At 45.4% G+C, this 23,644-nt stretch overlaps 1 protein-coding gene across 3 annotated transcripts in view; it reads right to left on the bottom strand.

The window, feature by feature from the left end:
* Positions 1-23,644, bottom strand: part of GALNT18 (polypeptide N-acetylgalactosaminyltransferase 18) — a 311,471-nt gene that overhangs the window by 82,673 nt on the left and 205,154 nt on the right. For all 3 annotated transcript variants that reach the window (XM_081798605.1, XM_081798606.1, XM_081798604.1), the window contains exons 4-6: positions 14,290-14,473; positions 12,510-12,707; positions 8,000-8,114 (exon numbers count right to left, since the gene is read on the bottom strand). In XM_081798605.1, the coding sequence (XP_081654731.1) occupies positions 8,000-8,114; positions 12,510-12,707; positions 14,290-14,473 (497 nt within the window). The remainder of the gene's footprint in view (positions 1-7,999; positions 8,115-12,509; positions 12,708-14,289; positions 14,474-23,644) is intronic.

The raw sequence follows: 23,644 nt of genomic DNA, 5'->3' as shown, positions 1-23,644 counted from the left end.
TCACCCACAGATGGATGCTTAGGTTGTTTCCCTAACTTGGCTATTGTAAATAACACAGCAATGAACATAGGGGTGCATATATCTTAGCAAGTTAGCATTTTTGTTTTCCCAGAAGTGGAATTGCTGGATTATATGGTATTTTTCTTTTCAATTTTCTGAGGAACCGCCATATTGTTTTCTATAGTGGCTGCACCAATTTATATTCTAGTCAACAGTGCACAAAGATTCTGGTTTCTCCACATCCTTGCCAATACTTGTTATTTCTTGTCATTTTGATAACAGCCATTCTGACTGGTGTAAGGTGATATCTCATTGTGGTTTTGATTTAGATTTCCCTGATGATGAGTGTTGTTGAGCATCTTTTCATGTGTCTGTTGGCCAACTGGATGTCTTCCTTAGAAAATGTCTATTCAGATCTTCTGCCCATTTTTAAATATGATTTTTTGCTCTTTTGCTATCAAGTTATATGGTTCTTTATATATTTTGGATATTAATCTCTTATCAGATATATTATTTGCAAATATTTTCTCCCATTCAGTAGGTTGACTTTTCATTTCATTGATGGGTTTTCTTTCCTGTGCAGAATCTTCTTAGTTTGATGTATTCCTACTTGTTTATTTCTGCTTTTTGTTTTTGCTTTTGGTGTCAGATTCAAAAATCATCATCAAGACCTATGTTAAGGAGCTTACTGTCTACATTTTCTTCTATGGGTTTTATGGCTTCAGGTCTTACATCCAAATCTTTAATCCATTTTAAATTAATTTTTGTGCATGGTGTAAGAAAGTGGTCCAGTTTTTGCATGTGGCTTCCCAGTCTTCCCAATACCATTTTTTGAAGAGACTGTCCTTTCTCTGTTGTGTCTTCTTAACTCCTTTGTTGTAAATTAATTGACCGTATATGTGTGGGTTTATTTCTGGGCTCTCCATTCTGTTCCAGTGACTCATGTGTCTGATTTTATGCCAATACCATACTGTTTTAATTTACAACTTTTCTTAAGTGCTATTTTAGCTGAATTCCACATAATGTAATATATAGCATATTTATCATTCAGTTCAAAATATTTTCAAATTTCCAGTATAATTTCTTTTTTGACCTGTGAGCTATTTAGAAATGTTTCATAATTTCTAAAAATATGGCTTTTGTCTGTAATTTTTAGTTGTGGATTTCTAATTGAATTCCATTGTGGTCAAAGAACATGCTCTATATAATGTTAATCCTTGAAATTTGTTGAATCTTGTAGTTATTACATGCAGTGCTCTCTATATCCCATTGGATTCAAACTATTAATTATGTTGGTCTATCATTTACTTGGAGAAATTTATTAAAATCTTCCACTACATCAGTGGAGCTGTTGATGTCTCCTTATAATTCTGTCAAAAGTTTATAACTGTTATGTATTCCTGATGAACTGTACATTGTAGAAATCTTTATTTGTACTGAAACATGTTGTAATGGTATTTTTTCTTTTTTTTTTTTTGTAATGGTATTTTTTCTAGTATTAATGTAAGTACAGCAACTTTCTTTTCATTGGCATTTGCCTGTTATTAATTTTTCTATCCATTTAGATTTTAACCTTTCTGTATTATTACATTTCAGACATGTTTCTTATAATAGCCTACAGATAATTTCAAAATTCCAATTTTAAAATGTTTGTCTTTTAACTTAGTCTGTGTTAACTCACGTATTTACTCATATATCTGGATTCATTTCTACCATCTCATATATTTTCTCTTTGTACCATCCTTTGTTTCTATTTCTCCCTTTCTTACCATTTTCATATTTTATTTTTCCTCTCTGCAACTTTGGAAGTTATATATCTCTTTATCTATGATTTTCATGGCTTCCCTAGAAACTTTAACATGTTTATCTCATCAAAATTGAAAGTCAACCAGTATCCTTTTCAACCTCATTAATATATAGGCACGTTAGAATACTCTAATTACAATCACCCTCTCCCAACTTATTTGCAGTTGTCATCATGCATTGTAGTTTTAATAATCCTGAAAGACATTACTATAGTGTTATTTACCATCAACATTTCTTTAGATTAACTCATAAATTTACTACTTTTTGAGCTAAGTATCCTTCTTTTATTTCAGATTTCCTTCTGGGATCATTTTCCTTATACTTGAAGTGTATCCTTTATAATTTATTTTAGTGAGGATCTGTTAGTAGCAAACTCTTGCAGTTTTTGTGTTTCAGAAAAAGGACTTTCTTTTACCCTAGTTAAAAGATATTTTTATTGAGTGTGTATATATATGTGTATATATATACACACACACATATATGTACATATATATACATATATAAGCTCACAATTATGTTCTCTCAGAATATTTAAGCTATTATCTCATGGTCTTCTGGATTCCATTATTATCACTGAAAAGTCACTTGTTATTCTATCGTTAATTTTTCGGTAGTCTATCTTTTCTCTCTGACTGCTGTCAGATCTTCTCTTTGTCTCTGGCATTCACTATAACATGTCTAAGTGTGAATATATTTGTATTTATCCTCCTTTGGACAGGTCGACTTCCTGAATCTGAGGGTTGGCATCTTCCACCAGCTTGGGTACATTTTCAGTCATTATCTCTTCAAATATTGCTTTTGCGTAATCCTCACTTTTTACCATCTCCATTTGGAATTCTAAGATGTTAGACCCTTTCCCTCAATTCTGTCTTTCAATCTCTCTCTCTCTCTCTTTTTTTTCGTATTTCTTTCTTCATATTTCTGGGCTGATTTGGAATAATTTATTTAGGTATATTTCCCAGTTTACTATTTTTTCCTTTAACAATATCCATCTGGATGTTTAATCCATTCATTAAGCTTTTAATTTCCATTTTGTATTTATTTTGTATTTTTTTAAAGATTTATTTATTTATTTGAGAGAGAGAGAAAGAGCATAAGCGGGAGGAAGGGCAGAGGGAAAGGGAGAGAGAGAATCAAGCAGACTCCTCACTGAGCACGGAGCCCACCAGGGGCTCCATCACATGACTCCATCACATGACCTGAACCAAAACCAAGAGTCAGTTGGATGTTCAACCAACTGAGCCACTCAGGCATCCCCATTTTTATATTTATTATGTTTGAAATTCTATTTTTATCCCAATATGACTGGTCTTTTTAATAGTCTCTTCTTATTTATATTTCCAATCTCCTATTTATTTAAGATTTATTTACTTTAGAGAGAGAGAGAGGGAGAGGCAGAGGAATAGGGAGAGGGAGAGAATCTCAATCAGACTCCCTGCTGGAGTGCAGAGCCCGCTCAATCTCATGATCCTGAGATCATGACCTGAGCCAAATCCAAGAGTCAGACGCTTAACCGACTGAGCCACCCAGGCGCCCCACCAATCTCCTACTTATTTAAAGCTAGTATACAACTTATTTCATATCCTGTGTCTGATAGAATCAATACTTGAAGATTTTGTAAAACAAATTTGGCTGTCCAATGCTTTTGCTCTTGGTGCTTTTGTTTTCTCTTGTTTGTTTTGTGATTTTTTAAAAAGGTGAACTCACATTCCTTGAAACTCTGACTGTGGAAAGTTTTATAGCCTGGGTTAAAGGGGTCTTTCCCCAGAGAGGGTTTGTATATATTTCTGTAGATGCCTAAGACCTTCCCACAACTTTAAGTTAAATTCTGCTTTTGAGATTTTCTGGACCATGAAGTATTTTGATTTTATGTTATAAATCCAAGGGAGGGATTCACAGAGGAGAATTTTTCCTCTCTTCTCATCATAAAATTGAAGTAGGCAATTTTTACCCTAACACTGGGGGTGAGGGTGGGAGTACTTCTAGCTCACCTAACACTGCGATAATTGGTCTTTGGAGTACCAGTTTTATGGGAGGTAAGGTGGGGAGCCAGGGGGTTATTATATTAGACTCTTCATGTTGGGAAACCCTGAGGCTTTGTATCCTGTCCTCTGTACTCTGTGAAATTAAGAAATCATCAGCCTGAAGTCACCAGGTTCTTCAAATATAACACTCAGGCTTTCTCTAGGTTCCTATTTTCACTCATGTTTTGGTCTCACTATTAATTTCCTTGGGTTGTTATAACAAAGCACCACAAGCAGGATCTCCTAAAACCACAGATTTATTCTCTCACAGTTCTGGAGGCTAGAAGTCTGAAATCAAGTGTTGACAGGGCCATGCTCTTTCCAAAGCCTTAGGGCAGGATCCTTCCTTGCCTCTTCCAGCTTCTGGTGGCCCCAGGCATTCCTTGGCCTTACTCCATTCTCTGCCTCCATCTTCACATGGTCATCCTCCCTCTGTGCCTGTGTCCAAATTTTCCTTCTAAAAACACCAGTCAGGGGCATCTGGGTGGCTCAGTCGTTAAGCGTCTGCCTTCGGCTCAGGTCATGATCCCAGGGTCCTGGGATCAAGCCCCGCATCGGGCTCCCTGCTCCGCGGAAAGCCTGCTTCTCCCTCTCCCACCCCCTCTGCTTGTGTTCCCTCTCTCACTGTGTCTCTCTCTGTCAAATAAATAAATAAAATCTTTAAAAAATAAAAATAAATAAATAAATAAAAACACCAGTCATATTGGATTAGGGCCACTGTAACCCAGTATGACCTCAGCTTAACCTGATTACATGGGCAAAGACCCTATTTCCAAATGAGATCATATTCACAGGTACAGAGGGTTAGAACTTCAACATATTTTTGAGGGGAGTCAATTCAATGTATTTATTGTCTCTAACAATTTCTTAATTTCCTACCACCTCTTGAATGCTCTCTTGTATATTCTACCATTTTTATGGCCATCATCTATACAATCTTTCTGTCTCCTATTCAATGTCAGTTCTTATATCTCGCTCTTTTCATTCTGCTTGCCCATAGCAATTCCCTTCTTTTTCCCACTGAGTTGTGGAATTAGAAATCAGGAAAAAAAAGGCTTATTAGAAAGGAGCATAAAATAAGAATAAGGCTTTACATGGGGACTCAGTAGATATAATTGTGAATAGAGTAGAAGGAAATTATTGCATGGACACCGTAATACTTTTGGGGGGGATGCTCATAGGTCTTTTATCCCTAGATCGCTGTGGTATATCTGTCTAGGCTTTCACATCACAAAGATCTGGGGTTGAATCTTTTCTCAACCCTTATAAGTTGTATACATATGTAAGCTCTTAATTCCACAATTCCCTCATCTGAATAAAAGAAGTATTCTAATAACAACTACTTTTTAGGGATGCAGATGGATGGCATAGTTAGCAGCCAGAGTGGGCACTGAATAATTGTGCAAATAATTCTTTCTCTGTTCCAAATGGGTAAGGACTTGGAATAAGTTGCCTCTGACTCAAAGAGGTGAAAAAGGAATGTCTGTCCTTTTTACAAACAATCCTGTGGAGTCATTGCAGGGGATCCTAGATAAGGAAGGTGAGGCACTGAGATGTGAACTCACAAAACACGAAAGGAAGATACTAATAACCACACAAAATGTGAAAATCTATTTTGGGGATGTTGAGTGATTCTGGATCCCTTAAAGGGGAACCTGGAATTCAAGTGAACTAGCTCCTCCTTCTGCTTGCAGCTCTGCCCACCAACAGGCTGTTGGGTCCCTGCCTGAAAAACCACCTTTCCTTCAACTACCATGACATGTCATCTCTGTCAAGCAGGAGGGAGGAAATGGAGAAAAAGAAACGCCAGGGGTCCCTGGGTGGCTCAGTCGTTAAGTGTCTGCCTTCAGCTCAGGTCATGGTCCCAGGGTCCTGGGATCGAGTCCCACGTCAGGCTCCCAGCACAGCGGGAAGCCTGCTTCTCCCTCTCCCACTCCCCCTGCTTGTGTCCCCTCTCTCTCTGTGTCTCTCTCTGTCGAATAAATGAATAAAATCTTTAAAAAAAAAAAAAGAAAGAAACACCAGGCAACGTTTTATACTGTATTTTACACCCTGAACACAAACCCCAAAGATTTTTACCACGTATCTGAAAGCCTCACCCAGGCCCCCACTCCAGAGCAGCTTTCTAATCTAGGCAAGGAGAAGCCGGAGATCTCCCACCACCCCATGCCTACCTCACGTCCATGTGAGAAGAAGAGCTCATGCGTCTAACTCCTCTTGGTCTTTACCCAGACAGCATGCATATGGGAGGGGGTTCTACCTGCTCCCCCAGTTCCTGGCAGTAGCTCCTGGTGAAAAATAGTATGTTTGGGGGCCACCATTTACCCAGGAGCGGTGCTGAAACAAGGTGGTGAAGAAATGAGTGATGGAGGGAGAGAGCTGGAGAGGCCAGGGAGACACTGTGGGCGCTCTCCTCTGTGAATCCATTAGCTCCCCACGAAGCCCACGCATTCTGACGGCCTTCAAAGCAATTTCTCTGAGTTTCAGTGAACACGGGCATCTAAAGGTATTTTCTAAACTCAGCTTCAGCCAAGCTGCTCCTGCTGCCAGTCTTCAGAGCCCTAGGATTAAGTCTGGGCAATAAGTGCAGCCCCCACAGTGCTGGTCAGGCCACTGCAGATATTGGGAGATGCTCTGTGGAGGTGCCCCGCCTCCCTTTGGGGCAGGGCGAGGTCCGTCCAGGGTCAGCTGACTGCCCAGTGGGGTGGCAGGTCTAAGGAAGTTAGAGGTAAGAGAAGGGTGGATCCAAGCTGGAGTCCTTGAGCGGGAACTGGAGATACAGACACTGAAGCCAAAGGGGCAAGAGTGGGGTCATTGGTTGGAACCAGCCAGATGTTGGGGTGGTCTGCATGAGGGCTGACAGTGAGGAGGGATATCTTGGATGACCGCCAGAACACCAGCAGGTTCAAGGTCCTCTCCAAGGGCTGTCACACAAGGATCTGCCAGGCTGCTTAAAATTAAGATCCCCATGGACAGGACAATGGAGACCACTGTGGAGACAAGCCACAGTTTGAATGTTGGGATTTCTGTGAGGATAGGACCACAACCTGGGCAGAGGGGTGGGCTTCCCTCTAGGATGAGGTGCTTGATTGTATCTGTTATCACATTCCTGCCGACCACCAGGAGACCTCATGCATCCCTCAGACGTGATGGGGGTGGGGTATCATTTTGGAGTTATCTTTTCATGGGCCCAGGAGAAAAAGTCAGAGCCTAGAAAATGTTCCTGGGGCATGAGAAATTAAATGATGCCTATTGTGGATTTGCACCATGTGTTGATAGTTGCAAAAAGCCCTCTAATTTGGGGCAGGATAGTGGCTACCTCTGAAGAATGGCATGAGGTATGAACAGGTCTGAGTATCTGACCAGCACATGGTGGGGTCAGAAAACAGAATGGAGTGAGCCTGGCTGTGTTTTGCTCTTTATACTCCATGAGTTTATTTCCCTATAGCCCTCTTTTTCTTCTCTTCTCTTTTCTTTTTTAAGATTTTATTTATTTATTTGGGAGAGAGAGAGTGAGAGAACATGAGCGGGGGGGAGGGACAGCGGGAGAGGGAGGGGGAGAAGCAGGCTCCCCACTGAGCAGGGAGCCCGATGCAGGGTTCAATCCCAGGACCCTGGGATCATGACCTGAGCCAAAGGCAGATGCTTAACTGACTGAGCCACCCAGGTGCCCCCCTGCAGCCCTCTCTTCACAAAGTCTTTAGGAAAGCTCTCTGGGCTGCTGTTGAGGAGGCAGAGAATATCAGAGTGAGAAATCCCAAGGGGAGGTGACTCTGAGAGGAAGTGACTCTGAGGGTCACTCTGGTCCAGCCACCCCTCGATGCCTGTAGGTCTCTTCCTGGAGCACATCTTTGCTCAGCCCTGAGGAGCCTACGTTTGGTTTTAACAAAGACGTCGTTCCTGTAGTAGGGAGCTCGACTCTCCCATGTCCCCAGCCCTAGCCAAAGCAGTTTCTGAAGTCCTATTCTTCCCGAAATTTCTCTAGGTGTCTTCCTCTGTCTCTATCCTGTCCCCAAGCAGCTCTGATCATACACATGGAGCAAGGTTAGGGATTAGACATTCAGAATCCATCTGTGACCCTCACCCTTGAGCTCCATTTCTCCACCCCCTAGACTCATTTACCTTTTGGGGAGCAGAGCCAAGCCCTCTGGGCGGGAACCCTTGCTTACCCTGATCCCCAGCTCGACATTCTCGCCTCCGTAGACCTCCATGCCTTCGTCCAGTAGGCCGATCTCCTGGAAGTACTGCCGGTCCACAATAAAGCAGCCAATGAGGGCAGGGCTCCTGCAGGGGTGTGGGGAGATGGGCCAGCAGTTAGCAGAGGGGCTGCTTCCTGGGGAAGACCAGAGGAGTCCGAGCGTGGTGCCTTCCTACAGGAGGATCTCTTCCTCTTCCTTCCTTTGCCCCCAGAGCCGGTGTGGGCCTCGTTCTCTGAGTGGCCCTCCCAGGCCCACCTTTACCAGCTGCTCTAGGGAGGCAGTTTCTTCAGGGTGGCAGCAGGGATGCTCTGGTCCCGGGGCCGGTCCTCATTGCGGGTGGTACTGAAGTGGGTGACAGCCCAGGGGAGTGGTGCTCAGCCCGCCAGCCGGGCCCGAGTGTCTGCATCTCTAGCTGCCTTGACATCTGAGCTCCAAACCACACAGCCAGTCTCTGTTTCTACCTGGGCACCCGAGCTAACTCCCCACCCTTCCCCAGCTTGAGTTCTGCACATCAACCTGGCTCACTTAGAAAGATCAGTTGGGGCTTTGGAGAGCATGGTAAATGACTTGGATTTTATCTGGAGGTAAAGGAGTGTCAGTGGGGAATTTTAAGCAGACTTTGGTATGAGCAGAAATAAGTGAGTCAGAGAAAGACAGATACCCTATGATTTCACGCTACATGGAATTTAAGAAACAAAATAAATGAACAAAGAAAAAAAAAGAGACAGACAAAAAAACCAGACTCTTAAATATAGAGAACAAACAGATCTGTGCTTTTAAAAGAACCCTTAGGCAGCTGTGGGGTGACTGCCTGGAAGAGGCTGGGTGGAAAGAGGAATCTAGTGGGGAAGCTTGGTGCTAGGTCTAGGGAGAAATTATGACGTCCTTGACCAGAGGATCAGGAATGGGGAGAGGGATTGCTTAAAGACACATCTTAATGTAAATCCATAGAACTTAGAGACAGATGAACAGGTGAGAGAGAGGAAGGCATCCAGATGCCAGCTGGCTTTGTGGCTTGGGTAATGGTGGGGTGGGGACCACCCATCAATGTGGGCTGTAGAGAAAAAGCTGGTTTCAGAAGGAAGAAGCATTCCCTCCTGGGAAAACCGATCTGAAGGTGCCTGTGGGACACTAGGAGGAGATAGCCAGTGGGTAGGGCTTAGCGGATGGCCTGGGTCTCAGGCCGGAGCAACACATCCACAGCCAGTCAGTGCAGGAGCTGGAGGGCCTTTCCTGAGTGAGAGCGTGAGTGTGGGGCTCACCGGCTGTGGGCAGGTGCCCAGTGAAGCACAGAACTTCACTAGGAGTGATTTGGATTGGGAGAATCAGCGTGAGTGCACTTCTCTGCTGAGAGCATTAACTTACACAAATGACTTTGAATTATTCCACTGCACACAGCTACCATTTCTAGCCCTTGTATAGCATCTTATCAGCTGGTGGCTGAAGGAGTCGGAGGGGAACAGAAAGAAAAAGAGAAATGATGAAACCTCAGCTATGAGAAAACTGTCAGTCACATGCAAATGGACCCATCTTTGAAATTGGAAACTCATCAAGGTGGAGAAACAGCTCTTTTGCAGGCCATTGCTTTGGACAATGCTGGTACAGGAGGCTGCTCAGGCAGAGACTGGGGCCTTGGGGTCCCTGCCCCTCCTTCTTTCAAATCACAGCATTTTATTCTGGATAGGCTCACATTTCATAGACCACGGGCAGCCAGGGCAACCAATCTACTTCAATCCACTACTCCGAAAGTAGGCTGAGTTCCTGCTCTAGTGGAGGATGCTTGATCCTGTCCTTGGAGTTGCATGCTATGAGTAAAGTCCCTGCTTGGCTGTGTGTCACTGAGAAAAGTTCCCTAGCTTCTCGGAGCCTCTGATTCCATATCTATGAAACAGAATCAACTATAACCTCACAGAGATTAAATTAAATAATCTAAAACCTTGAAAACCTCTGGGGCATGATGGTTACTTGAAAAATCATTTAAAAAGATGCACTTGCACATTGAAGAAACCCAGAGAATCCCCTCTTTAGATGCATGGTGATTTAAAAACATCAGCCCGGCAGAGTGGGCAGAGTGAAGTCTCAACCTTCTCCTTGACATTCTTGAAATGTTGAATATTTCAACACGGTGTTCCAAGACATGCAGGAAGGGGTCTTCCCCCATTTGGCCAAACCCACTCAGGGAAACATCAGAATCTAAAACAGTTACTGTGCAATGAGCACAGGCCAGTTCGGACAGTCTACTACTTATTAATCAGCTAGGGTATGAAGTGGACCCTGTCAGCCTGAACGTGTTATTGGCTTATACCTTACCTCGTTCCCAAAAAGATTGGAGATAGCTTACAAAAAATGTACAATACATTGAAAAACAAAATACATAAATGTCTGAAAAGACCAAAAGTTCACAACAAATTGGGGGCCAGTTAGAACACAGCATTAGGTCCTCCTTCACAGTTCTTAAAGGAGACCCACAAAATTGATGCTAAGCTTCCCGGTAGCCAAGGTGAAAATGAACATACATGTCTTAGAAATAAGATTTATAGTTTCCATGTGAAAATTTCATACTCATTCCTTGGGGCTAACAAGGTTTTCTTTGACTAGCCGTCAGTTTGAAAGAAATTTCTTATGTCAGTCTTCTTAGAGGTCACTTTGGGACATAGTGAACAACACTCTTGAAGACGTCACTTTAGAAAGCAATAGAAGGTATCTCTGGACTCTTTTTATAGCTTACATCATGTGGCACAGCACTGACGTACAGCTCCAAGGAAACAGGAGCCAAAGTGGGCAAGGTATGTTTTTATAACCCACAGCTTTCTGTGGGGTTATCTTCATCTAGGAATAAAATCAATAATGTTCTTCCCAAAAAACTTCCATGAATATAATTTCTCTTGGGCAAGTTTTTGACAAGAATTAGGTGATGAAAACTTTGTGCTGAGACGATACTCTCTGTCAAGGGCCTAGAATGCAGGTTTACTATGACTAGGCCAACACATTTCAAGATGAGCAGAACAAAGCAGCGAATATCAGTGCAGTCTTCTGCAAGAATGTTCCCTGCATGACAGCATACCCCCTTCCAGGATCACTCAGCATCCTGAACGGCAGAATTCAGCCATGCCAGTTCTGAGCTCAACAGTGGGTGTCTATGAGATGACAACTAGATGTGGAATCTAGCTGACCTGGGTTTAGATCCTGGCTCCACTGCCCACAGCCTTTGGCAGGGCCATTCTCCTTCCTCCGTCTTGCGGGTTTTCCTCATCTTGTAAAACAGGGATGACACAATGAGCTGTCACAAGGTTATAATGAGGAGCAAATGAGACCATGCGTGTAAAAGGCCCTTTCACACAGCAATACCCGAACAAATATTTAACAACACAAAATCGTGGCAGGGGCTAACAGGTGGGTAACAGAGATAACTGCAGGAAAGCTAGATGGTTCTCTTCCAGCCTGTTTTAAATGTGAATACAGTTTTTTCTTCTGGCAAGGAAAGATGTGATCTCAGATAATAATCGCCCACTTTCAATTAGATTTTTCATAATCTTTCTCCCTCAGGTAATACAAAGCAACATCAGTTTCTAATCTCCTTTTTCATTCCAAGAATTGTCCCCTCGGCCACCTCTGGTGCCATCTGTGTGTTTAATGGGCAGGACTTTGCAGAGAGCATAAAGGCACCCGATCTGTGATGAACCAGACAGAAATAAGGGCTGGTGGAGTGGCTGTTTCAGAAGTCCCGACCCAGAGAACAGAGGCTGCACAAGTGAGTCATCTGGGGTCTGGGAAGGCAGCAGTGAAGGCAGAAAGAGCTTGGGATCCTTGAAATGCAGTTTGAAGCCACTTTTAACTGAATCCTACAGGATAAACTCAAATAGCAGCAAGGCATAGAAGCTGCTGTGGGGTCTGATTTTGCCTCTCTGCCCCTTCAGCCTCATTGCATGGGGCTGTGTCCTCATACTCCTCCTCACAAAGGTCCCTTTATTCTTCCTCTGTGTCCATGAACTCACTCTGTCTCTTCAGCTATGAGTGTCCCTGCCCAACCTTGCCATCTACTATATGCACTTAAAAACAAGTGCAAAGTCTCCAAAAAAGATTCTCCCCACTTTCTGTGCCGTTTCCTCCAGCGATCATTTATTATTCTAATTATTTTGTCTGTCCTCACTAGACTGCAGGCTTTTGGGGGCAGGAACTGAGTCTTAGTCACTCTGGATCCCCAGCACCCAGCACAGCCGTTGGCTCTCAGCAGGTGTCCCATAGTGATGTGTTGAAATGAATAAGTTTGAGCCTCTGAATGGATTCTGGGGGCCATGGTTCTATTGAAAGGGATCATCAGGGCCTGTAAGTGGTGACTGAAGGTCATTTGTAATTCCTTTCCAACCCCCACCCCATCATCCCACAATGGGGCTGGAGTTTGGGGAATAAGGGTTGAGCTGGGAGGGGAGCCCTTGCATGGAAGATAAGGCGGAGAGACCTACAGGTAAGGATGCTTTACCTGATTGGGGCGGTGGAGTTCTCCAGCTTCCACCAGGCCTTGGGGGGGTTTAGGTAGCGGCACCACAGCTCCCAGTCAAAGCCCTGGGCGGCCAGTGGGTACTCTTCTATCTCAAAGTTGTCATATTTGATGTTGTCAAAGGATGGTGAGATGATCCGTTTCCGGTTCTCCTTTATGCGGGTGAGCACAGGTTCAGCCCTGAGCAAGAAGGAGGGAGAAAAGGGTGACTGCTTCCAGGGTGGATAAATACTAGACTGGAGACTCCTAAAGCTCCTTCTCCTGCAGAAAGAGGCAAAAAAACTACCTGGCTATTTGCTCCAGCGGGTTGCTCTGCCTCCTGGGAAGGATACCTGTTTAACCTCCACCCCACCCCCCCACCCCATACTTCTGGCTTGGCAAGAGGCCTGGCCACTCCTGCAGCATGTCCTGGGCTGACTGAGAGATTCTTACTGCCTTAGATCCTTGTGTCTGTTTGCTTTCCTTTTTTCCACTAAAAAAAAAAAAAAAAAAAAAAAAAAATCAAGACCTAAGAAAGAAGAAAGAAAGAGATCTGAGGTTCTATAGGAAGCTTTCAACCTGGGCTTTGATTTTGCTAAAATTCAGTGTATCAACCAGGAGGAAAAGGCAGATGAGGATGGCAGAGGCATGGAAGTGAGAACAAACTTATTTCCACCAATTACTCAATGCCGCTTCAGTCCTCCAGACAAGCCACTCCATCCCACGTGTTCTCCACTGCCCGAGGAGTGGTGGGGAGTAGCGCTTTCCAAGCAGCCAGGAGGCCCCTATGGGCACCAGGCAAGTAAAGTGTTTGCAGACAGGAATGATGAGCTTCTTATTAATAATGCATTTGTTTCATAATTGTTTATTCAAATCAGCTTGAAATAGTAAGTGTCCCTCTCCTCTTCTGGCCATAAATCCAATGAAAATGCTTTTTAAATAGTCACAAATGGCAAGCAGGGACTTCAACTATAAAAAACGGCTTCTTTGCAGCCTTAATTTGAGCCTGTTATGTAAAAGCATGCCCAAATCGAGCCATGTGGTGTGCATGCCTGGCTGCTCCCTCCTACTTAAGGGCCCTCCTCACCCTGGCTCTTTGCAAAGTCACACACAGTGGGCCGGCCACAGTGCACCAGCCGGCCCTGCAGGGATATGGGTATCAGGTGCCCCATTCCTGCTTGGCTGCAGCCACTGAGGCCATATACCTTTTCTCTTGCCCCACGCGACAGCTGAGCAGCCCTGGCCAGGGAAAGGAAGGTTTTGTAAGACCCAGTTTCACCAGTAGGGACAATCTGAGATCTATGTTATGTCTGGCCTGGCATTTTGGGGGGGTCCCACCTGTGATAACATCAAGCTACTTTCTCCCCCTCTGACCCCTGGGCCTTGATCCTGTCTGTGCAGTTGGGCTCCTGCCTCAAGTCTGGTCCAGCTGTCCCTTGCTGGGCAGTTGCAGCCCTGTGCTTAGCTGGGCTGGTCCTCTCAGCTTTGCCCTTGGCATTTACCTTCTCCCAGATCCCGTCTCCTAGAGGCAGACACTAGCCAGAGTCACACCCTATGTCACCATAACCTTTAGACACTGTGCTTTGACTTGTTGACCCCCGACTCTCCCCCGCCTCGAAGGGCCAGCCCTGTTGCCTACATCAGTCACACATCCAGATCTCAGCTGTTCCCAGAATTCTCTCCTTTCCCCACTATGACTGAGGTCCCAGCATGCTTTGCACTCCTTTGAGCTACAGCCCTGGACCACACTGGGACTCATCTTCCTCTCCTGATGGGCACTTACCAGCCCACATTGAACTCCACATGGGCATCGAAGAGGGCCACTACGGGGGCGGTGGCCACCCTCCAGCCGCTGACTCGGGAGCGGATGAGGCCTTCCTGCTTGCTGTGGCGCACGACTTTGATGAAGCCCGGCTTCTGGCCATTCACCTTGTCCACATACTCTGTCAGCTTCTCCTTCAGCTCCTCTGGGAGGGAGGAAATGCATCGTTAGCATAATGGGGGAAGGTGTGATTAAGATATTCACCCTCTTAGGGTGAACTGACTCCCCCAGAGAGAGGCTGGAGGGTCCATTTCCCTCTCCAGGTCTCCTTAATATTCCCCAGGACGGCCAGCACCACTCAGTTTTGAAGGGAAACAGTTTGTATTGAGCTCAGCAACTCACACAGGGCCACGTGCTTCACACATCCTGTCTATTTAATCCCCACCACCAGCCCATGGGAAAATGGGCCTCAGAAGGGTTTCTCAATTTGTCCAATGCCATGCAGCGTGTGAGTGGCACAGGCTGGTTTCAAGCCGGTCTAATGACTTCAAAAGCCATATTCTTTTCATCAGCTCAGTGGCCTCTTTCTTCCCCAATGCCCTCTGTTGGAGCTCCTCTAATGCCCAAAGAAAGCTTCCATCTGTGAAGATTACAGCCCGGGACCCAGTCCTGCCTGGATCTCCATCTTTCCAGGAAGCGGATGACCAGGCATTACGCCACGTGAGCAGTTGGTATTGGTTTGCTGCCTGCTGTCACCTGGCTAAGCATCTGATTCCCCTGCTTCTTCATAAATGTGGATGGCTCCTGTGGGCTCGCCTCTCAGCTGGTGATAGCAGAGCCGCAACATTCACTGGGTTTTTCAGAGCAGTTCAGGCAACTTTCCCCAAGATGACCGGAGTGGGCTGCATTCTCCTACGTGCAACCACTGTACCTCCCCAGGACTCAGTTTCCACCCTTTGCCTGTGTTCTCCAGGACTGCCCCTTCATGTGCCCTCCTCCACCTTCTCAGCCTGCCCAAGCCCGGGCCCTGGAACAGACCCACTTGGGCTGAGCCTCGTCCCTATCAGAGGACGGCAGGAGCTCCGTGTCCCTTGGTGCACAGTCCGGAACCCTGCCAGAAAAGGGTATGAGGTAGCAGGCACAGTGCCTGGCAACAGTGGGCGTGCCCCATGGCAGCAGCCCTGGGTACTAGAAAGAGGATGGTGTTTGGAGTCAGCAAAACAGCCTTTTAAGGCTGCTTTCCATGTATTAGTGCTATGATCCTGGGCCTGTTACTAAACTAGTTGTTGATATCTAGGTGGATGTCTGGATGTGGTGAATGTATTTCGCATGTGGTAAGGACATGAATTTTGGGGAGCCACAGGGTGGATTGTTAGGGGTTGAATTGTGTCCCTGCAAAAAGATAATGCTGAAGTCTAACCCTAGTACCTTAGAAGATGACCTTATTTGGAAATAGGGTCTTTGTAGATTTAACTGAGTTAAGATCCTTACGTCCTAATCCAATATGACAAGTATTCGTAAAAAAGGAGGAACTTCGGACACAGACACAGATGCAAAGAAGGAAGACAAGTAGGGAAACAGAAAGAGAAGATGACCACCTATAAGCCAAGGAAGATCTGAAGGTACCAGAAGTTAGGAGGCCTGGAACAGATCCCTCTCTATCACCTTCAGATGGGGGCATGGCCCTGCTTGATTTGGACTTGATTTTGGACTCCAGAATGGTCAGACAATAAATTTCTATTGTTCTAAGCCACCCAATTTGTGGTACTTCATCATGGCAGCTCTAGGAAACTAATATAGTTGTTATGAGAATTAAATGGGATTAACATTTGTGAAAAATGCATAGCACGTTGTAGATGCTCAAAAAAAGCTTTCCCCCCTTCGTCAGTTTCCATCACACTGGGAGTTTTAAGAGAAGAAGGAGCTACAAAGCCTTCTTCCTGTGCTCTGGTTCAGGACCACCTCCTCCTGCTCTGCCCTGTCTCTAGGTTAGAAGTCTGCAAGCAGCAAGGCCATGGCGGCCAAGCAGGAGATACGAGCATGTGCAGGGACCTCGTGCCCAGGGAAGACCGTCAGGCATGGTGGCCACTGCCAGAACTGGTATGTCCTCCCATAGACATTGATTTCAAATCTTCTTCCACACGATGCTGGTCAAAGAAATCGGTCTGGATGGATGGGAAGGATATGGTCCCTAGGCATCCCTGCTTGAGTTCTCATCACCTTCGTGAGGCAACTGGGCATCCAGGGCAGAAATGCTGAAAGGGAGGCAGGAAACTTGGGTCCTAGGCAGCTACCAACTTGCTCTGTGATCTTGGGCAAATCCCTACAAATGCCAAGTCCTCAGAGTTAGTTGGACAGGATTTTAACTTTTGTTTTGCACTGATTACCCATCTAAGGTTTGAATCCCCTCTGGCTAGCTTGATGAGGGATCATCCAGCCCCTGCAGTGACCAGAAACACTACAGCCCATTCCTTAGTGGGCCACTCCAACGATTAGATGTTCCAAATGCCAGCATCCTTCCACCTCCACTCACTTATCCAAGATTTATTTTGGGGCCAAAGGGGGCAGATCAAATTCCTCTTCCACATGACAACCATTTAGAGTGAAAGACCATCCTTAAGTCCTTGCTGGGATTTCTCTAGGTCAAATGTGTTTAGTTCCTCTGTATATTTCCTCACATCTGTGAGTTCAGGTTCTTTTATCATGCTGAACTTCCCTCAAAGTATGTGCTTTTCTTTAACACTTTTAAATTATGCACCTAGAAATTGGCCTAATACTTATGGAGTAAATTGGGCTATACAGAATAGAATGAACGAATCACTTCCCTTATTCTAGAATCTATGCACCCATTCATATAGATGAAGGTCACATTAATTTGGCCTGCTTTTGACTCAAATTGAGCTTCCTGGAAAGACAGCTACAGGTCCTTTTCATGCGGTGCTGCTAAGCCAGGCTCCTTCATCCTTTTTCTTCATGGCTGCATGCATGTGTTGGTGCATGCTTGTGTGTGTGTGTGCATAAGCATGCTCTGAGCCAAAACATAGGCTCTTATGTTTAGTCCTCTTTCATTCAATCTTTTTAAAGATTTAACCATCTCTCTGAAGTCAGAATGTCTTGTCCCTGATTCTGTTGTCCAATGGCTTTGTGATCTAGCCCTCCAGCTTTCTGGCTTCTGCAAAAGTGATCAGCATATGGCCTCGATTATCATTTGAGTCATCCTTGTACACAGTGTGACCCTTTTCCCAGAGTTAGGGCCAATGAGGCCAGTCAGGCTTTCTCGTTCCAGCCTGATGAAAATTCAGGTGACTTTTAGGCTGCCGTTAACACACCATGTATCTCACTTTAGCAGCTGTGAACATGACCTCATGATCTCTGAACACACAGCCGACTGGGGAGGCCTGGAGGTACCGCTGTCTGCAGGTGTCACGAGGTCGGCCATAGAGTGGCCTAACTCAATGTGCCCCATGCTTACAACATCGTCAAGCATGGCTGCCAGGAGGCCTCTTAAAACATTTCCTGTTCCATCTCTTCAAAGGTCCACCTCTCATCTGTCCTTTTAGAAAATTTTAAATAGAACTCAAAAAGCCTAGTATTTCAACTTTTGATGGTGGCATGAGTCTGGGAACTTGGAATAAGAAGTGGGCTAATACCAAAGGATACCTTTCCTCACCTGCAAGGGGGACATACTTGTCCTCTTCTCTCCCTTTCCACCCCTTGGGTGAGAACCACTGCCTACAGGACCACTGTTGTTGAGTTTATTGGTGGCACGGGGCTGTGGATGACTGCCACCCAATGATCCTCCAAGAATCCTGCCTCCCTGAATTCGCATCCTTGTGTAGTTGCTCCACACACTGAATCCGGACTGACCATAGGGCAACAGGATGCAGCAGGAAGGACCCAAGCCGGTGGCAGGCCTAGGCCTTAGGAGGCCTTGTAGCTTCTGCTTTCATTGTCTTGCTGCCCTAAGTAAGGAAGACCAGCCTCCTTGAGCTTGAGAGGCCCAGGGAGTCTCCATTAATTTAGGCCACCCCACTGAGGCCCAGACATGTGAGTGAGGCCATCTTGGATCCTTCAGCTGACTGTAAACGCAGAGGGAGCCCAGCTGACACCCTTTAGTACAGACATGAGCTGCCTTATTGCAGAATTGTGAGCCAATAAATGGTTGCTGTTTTAAGCCACTAACTTCTGGGCTGGTTTGTTATACACAAAGGCTAACAAAAGAGGCTCTATTATTCTGGTATGGTGCTGAGGTTATAGTAAGATTGTGAACTCCTGATGCACAGGAAATGTGAAGGGCCAGACAGACACAGAAGAACCACTGAGAAGGTGGCAGCAAGAGAAGAAAAGTCTTTGCTTCTCATAGGAGCTGCTTGCACCTTTGTACCTCTGAGCTCTGTTAAAAGAACTAGAATAAAGGTTTCTGGTGGACCAGCTAGAGAAAAATTCTGTTCTCAGCCTGCTGCATCCTGGACATTGGCTACTGATTAGAAGACAGCATTCCCTTAGCTCTGATCAAAAAGCTGCTATCAAAATTCGAAGAAGTTCTGAAATACTGCAGATAATATTGGCTCATAGTCTTTGCAAAGTACCTTTACCTAATTAGGTTTTCATGTTTTCCTTCAATTTTTATCAGTTGCCAAAGCATGGAAGAACTATCTCGGAGGCATTCTGCGTTTGCTAGGAAACTGTGGTCCAAGATACTGCCTATTACATATTATCTATAATGTATATATGATAAATACCTCTCAGAACTCAGCTCAAAAAAACATATGAAGAACTTGTGGTTTTCTTTATACATAAACACAAATCCATAACCCCTCATATTGACCTTTTTGCCAAGGCTGCCAGGAAGCTCAGAGAAAAATCTAATGACTCATCACAGGGTTTAGCATTTTTGCCTCTCTACCTTTGCTAAAGATTTGATGTTCAACTTCTTGTCTCCAAGCTGCATTCTTTTACTTTTTTCCCCCTCTGTAAGCTACCTTTAACTACTTCTTGAAATATCTATAAATAACTTTTTAAAAAAAGATTTTATTTATTTGTCAGAGAGAGCGAGAGAGGGAACACAAGCAGGGCGAGTGGCAGGCAGAGGGAGAAGCAGGCTCCCTGCCGAGCAGGGAGCCCGATGTGGGACTTGGTCCCAGGACCCCGGGATCATGACCTGAGCTGAAGGCAGATGCTTAACCGACTGAGCCACCCAGGCGTCCCTCTATAAATAACTTTTAATAAAGTGTCTTGGTGGAGCAGGGCAGGAGCATAACTGTGGAAAGAAGGGGAAAGCTGTATTTCATGTCTGTTTTAATGTGTTGGGGAAAGAGGAGGTAGGGAGTCTGCTCTCTGTGACTTTGCCAGATTTAGAATCAGTGGTGGAGTTGTCAATAGCCAGCGTTGAGGGAGAAATACAATTTGCACCCTGCCTGGGGCCAGGTGTCATCCCGCTTGTGTTGCTTCTTCCAGCCCTCCTACTGTCCACAAATCCCTACTCTGCTGACATCTGAACGACCTCTGTGAACCAGCTCTCCCGGGAGCCGAGCTCATCAAACACCATGCCCCTCTTAGGAGGTCACAGGCCACTCTCCACCCTCCCCATGTGGTACCTCCCCTCTGAGCCCAGAGTGCAGGCTGCTTGCCTGCTTTCCCTCCTTCAGACATAGGAGCCAAGTCAAAACGCGGAATTGGACCATCCTGGTCAAACAGAGCCCTTTCTTTCCTCCCCATATGTGCCCCCGTACTGCTCCCATAAAAAGCAATTAGCTTCACAGGGTCATCCCAAAAGAAACAAAATGCAGGCTGAGCAGGAGAAGTCTGGTACTAATGGCTGTTAATCTGATTTAAACACCTAATGAGATATTCTCTATCTCTTGCAGAAAGGAAAAGAAAGGATCAGGAAATTGATGCCGGATGGGGCTTTGCTCTTTAGAGGGCAGCTCCAAAGACATCCTTGCAAAACGGCCTGCCCACTTCCTCATCACTGCTTCCGGGGCTCATCTACACCACAGAGGACTTGGCCTCAACTCGTGTCTCAGGGTCTGCTTTTGCGGGAACCCAAACTAAGAAGTCATCCGTTCTCCAGGACACTAGAGTCCTCACCAGCATGTGAATTTTTAACCCTTGACGGATGTATACGATGTGTATGTCTATGTGTAGGATGACTGAAGTTCCTCTACCCCTCTATCTCTGCATTAACTGGCTACTGTTTCATAAAGGAAATAATAATAATAGTAATAATAATGATGATGATGTACCAGGGATTTACGCTTTGCACATAACATCTCATTGAAGTCTTTTGACAACCCTATGATGTAGTTACTATTAGTATTGTATTTTGAAGACAAGGAAATTAAGGCACAATGTGACCCTGGGAGTAAACGGTGAAGTCAGGATTTAAATCCAACTGGGCTGGACCCAGAGTTCACACTCAGTAATCTCCGTGCTGCCTCTCTAGGATAAAAACTGGTCCGCATGAGAATCTGCTTGGTTAAAACGCGGGCTCCAGGGATTGCCCTCCACAGAGTCTGATTAGGTAGATCCGGGGCCAGAGACTGAATTTCACACAAGCTCCCGGGGAGATTCTGATGGGTAGCCAAGCCTGTTAACAACTGAAACAAAGGAGCATCGGTTTTGTAACAGGCGGGAAAAGGAGCCTCCCCTGTAATAGGTGTGGCTCTAGCCCTTCGCAGGAGACATCAGACTCCGTCTGAAAAAGCCTCCCCACACCCCACCTGCCCAGATAATTCCCTCTTCATTCTTCCAAACCCCCCGGGCTCCGTCTTGCTGCTCTCAGTGACACACCCTTCATTTTCCAGTCGGTTTTCAATTCTGTGTGTGTGACCGTCTTTAGATCTGCTGTTTTGGACGGTCCCTGTAGTTCCTTAGCTGCCCTATGTCCAGGGCACTGTCTTTTGTCCCTTCTGCCCAGCCCCACAGTTTCAGGTGAGCCGGCCCTGCCCACCTCCCTAACTCAGTGCTGTCCCCCAAACCCAGCTTAGATCAGAGCTCTCCAGTGCCTGGGAGGGGAGTGTGAACACCACCCACTGAGAAATGCTACTAATTGCTAGTCTCCAATGGTGCTAATTTAAAGATTAAAAGCACAGCACATTTCTGTTTATTCTTCCAAGAATGAACAGTAGCTGGTCTTCCTCAGATCAGAAGATTAACCGACTCTCCTCTAAAGCCATTTAGGGCCATCGAAACACAAATGATATGTCAACACATTTTAAAAGAGAGATTATTCATTAGGATGCAACAGTTGTCAAACCTGCCTAATCATCCACTTACCGGAAGAGCTAAAAAATGAATAAATATGGACGCCACCCCACCCCCACCCGCTTGAAGAATCTGGAGGGGACTGTGGGCTCAGGCCCACTGATGAATGATGGTGAGCTGGGCTGAGACAGCCATGATCCCAGGATACACCCAGGGCAGCCTTGCTTTGTGCATTCCCCTCTCTTTAAGATCACTTTGGACAAGCCTTCAAATCCTGGGCAGTTAACAAATGCTTGCAACAAGTTTTCTTCTTCTGTCCAATACACTTACCAGCTGTACTTCTGACCGGCTCCTGTAATCGCTGCACTTCTTTAAAGTCAATTGATACTGAAGTAGATTTGCAATGGCCTTAAATGGATCTCCTAACTCAGGACTTGGGGAAAGGCTCCACCTGAGAGCCCCATAGATGGCATTTAAAGGAGGACGGGAGGGTCCAGGCAGAGTGTCATGATCTTTCTGGGAGGCTCCCAGCACTAACTCAGTCTTGGCAAGTTACAGCAAGCCCCAGAATTACCACCCCAAACACCCAGCCATCTGTTTCTGGGTCTATTCTTTCATGTCAGAGCCAGGCATTAGTGGCGACCAACCCCACAAAATCTATGCACTCCTCACTTTGTGGGGTCTCCAAAGCCAGGCTCTCAACATCCACTAATACCTTCTTATCTGCTTCAAAAGGACTTATTTTCCCAAAGATCCTGTATGCTGTAATCACATTGTCAGAACTGGTTTTTGAAGACAGCAGTGGCAGGTGTAAAAATGGTCCCCTAGCCAGTCAAGGATGTGTTAGGTGCAAATCAATGCTACTCTTTCTCTCTCTCTCTCCCTCCCTCCCTCCCTTCCTTTCTCTCTCTCTGTCTCCACAACAACGAACCCAAACTCGATTTATAACATTTGCCCATGTCTGTGGTATAAATACCACTGCAAGAGCTGATTTCAAGCTATTAACCTGATGCCACTGACCCCGAGAGATGGGCATGCAGCGTTGAGGAAGGGTATGCACGATCAGCTGGCGACAGTTCAGGTCAGCCCAGCACCCTGGTGCTAATGCCCAGCTGGTGGGCGCTTCCCCCTACTTAATATAGAATGGGCACTGTGCTCTGTGCTTGAGACCTACTCATCCCATTCTTCCTTCATTCATCCAGCAATGGTGTATTAAGCACACATGAAGTACTGTACATTATTCTGGATACTCATCTAATTGAAATCTCACTACCACCCTGCAAACAATGACATTTATAGCTAATGTTTATTTATTTAGTGCTTACCACATGCCAGGCTCTGTTCCAAATCCACTTCATTTATTTCTCATGCTGTACTCTCCACAACTATGATACTACTCCAGGTACAGTGTAGTATTAGCCCCATTCCATATATTAGGCACTCCGAGCACAGAGAGGTGGAGGCATTTGCTCAGTGTCCCAGGGCTGGAAGTGGGTAGGATGGGGATGCAAACCCCGACACCCTGACTCAGGTCCATGTTCTTAATCCCAAATATGATTATCGTCAAACGACAAAGGAGAAAACTCAAGGAGCAGACTTTCAATGGCATATCCAAAAGGACAGAGATGGTAAAGAATGAGCAGGGATTCAAACTCAGATCTGTCTGACTCTAAAGACTGCTATTTGCCACTTCGCCCCACAGCCTACTAAAGGAGCCACAGGCTTCAGGCCTCCCTCAAGAGCCTTCTTTGATCACTGATTCAGTTCAGAAAGAAAATATCCTCTTCTAGCTACTATGTATCCTTAGAGCCCAAGGGAAGGGATCAGACTGCCGCACTCAGCTTCCTAGTGACTAGAGGGCTGGTAGAGTATTCACACACAAATTTTTTTTTTTTTTTTTTTATGTTATGCTAGTCACCATACATTACATCATTAGTTTTTGATGTAGTGTTCCATGATTCATTGTTTGCATATAACACCCAGTGCTCCATGCAGAACGTGCCCTCTTTAATACCCATCACCAGGCTAACCCATCCTCCCACCCCCCTCCCCTCTAGAACCCTCAGTTTGTTTTTCAGAGTCCATAGTCTCTCATGGTTTGTCTCCCCTTCCGATTCCACCCCCCCTTCATTCTTCCCCTCCTGCTATCTTCTTCTTCTTTTTTTAACAT

The sequence above is a fragment of the Leptonychotes weddellii genome, chromosome 11 (genome assembly GCF_054177405.1).
Source record: "Leptonychotes weddellii isolate Sample4059 chromosome 11, ASM5417740v2, whole genome shotgun sequence".
NCBI classification, from domain to species: Eukaryota; Metazoa; Chordata; class Mammalia; order Carnivora; family Phocidae; genus Leptonychotes; species Leptonychotes weddellii.
The sequence above is the reverse complement of the archived record's forward strand: the minus strand, read 5'-3'. Positions and strand labels throughout refer to the sequence as shown.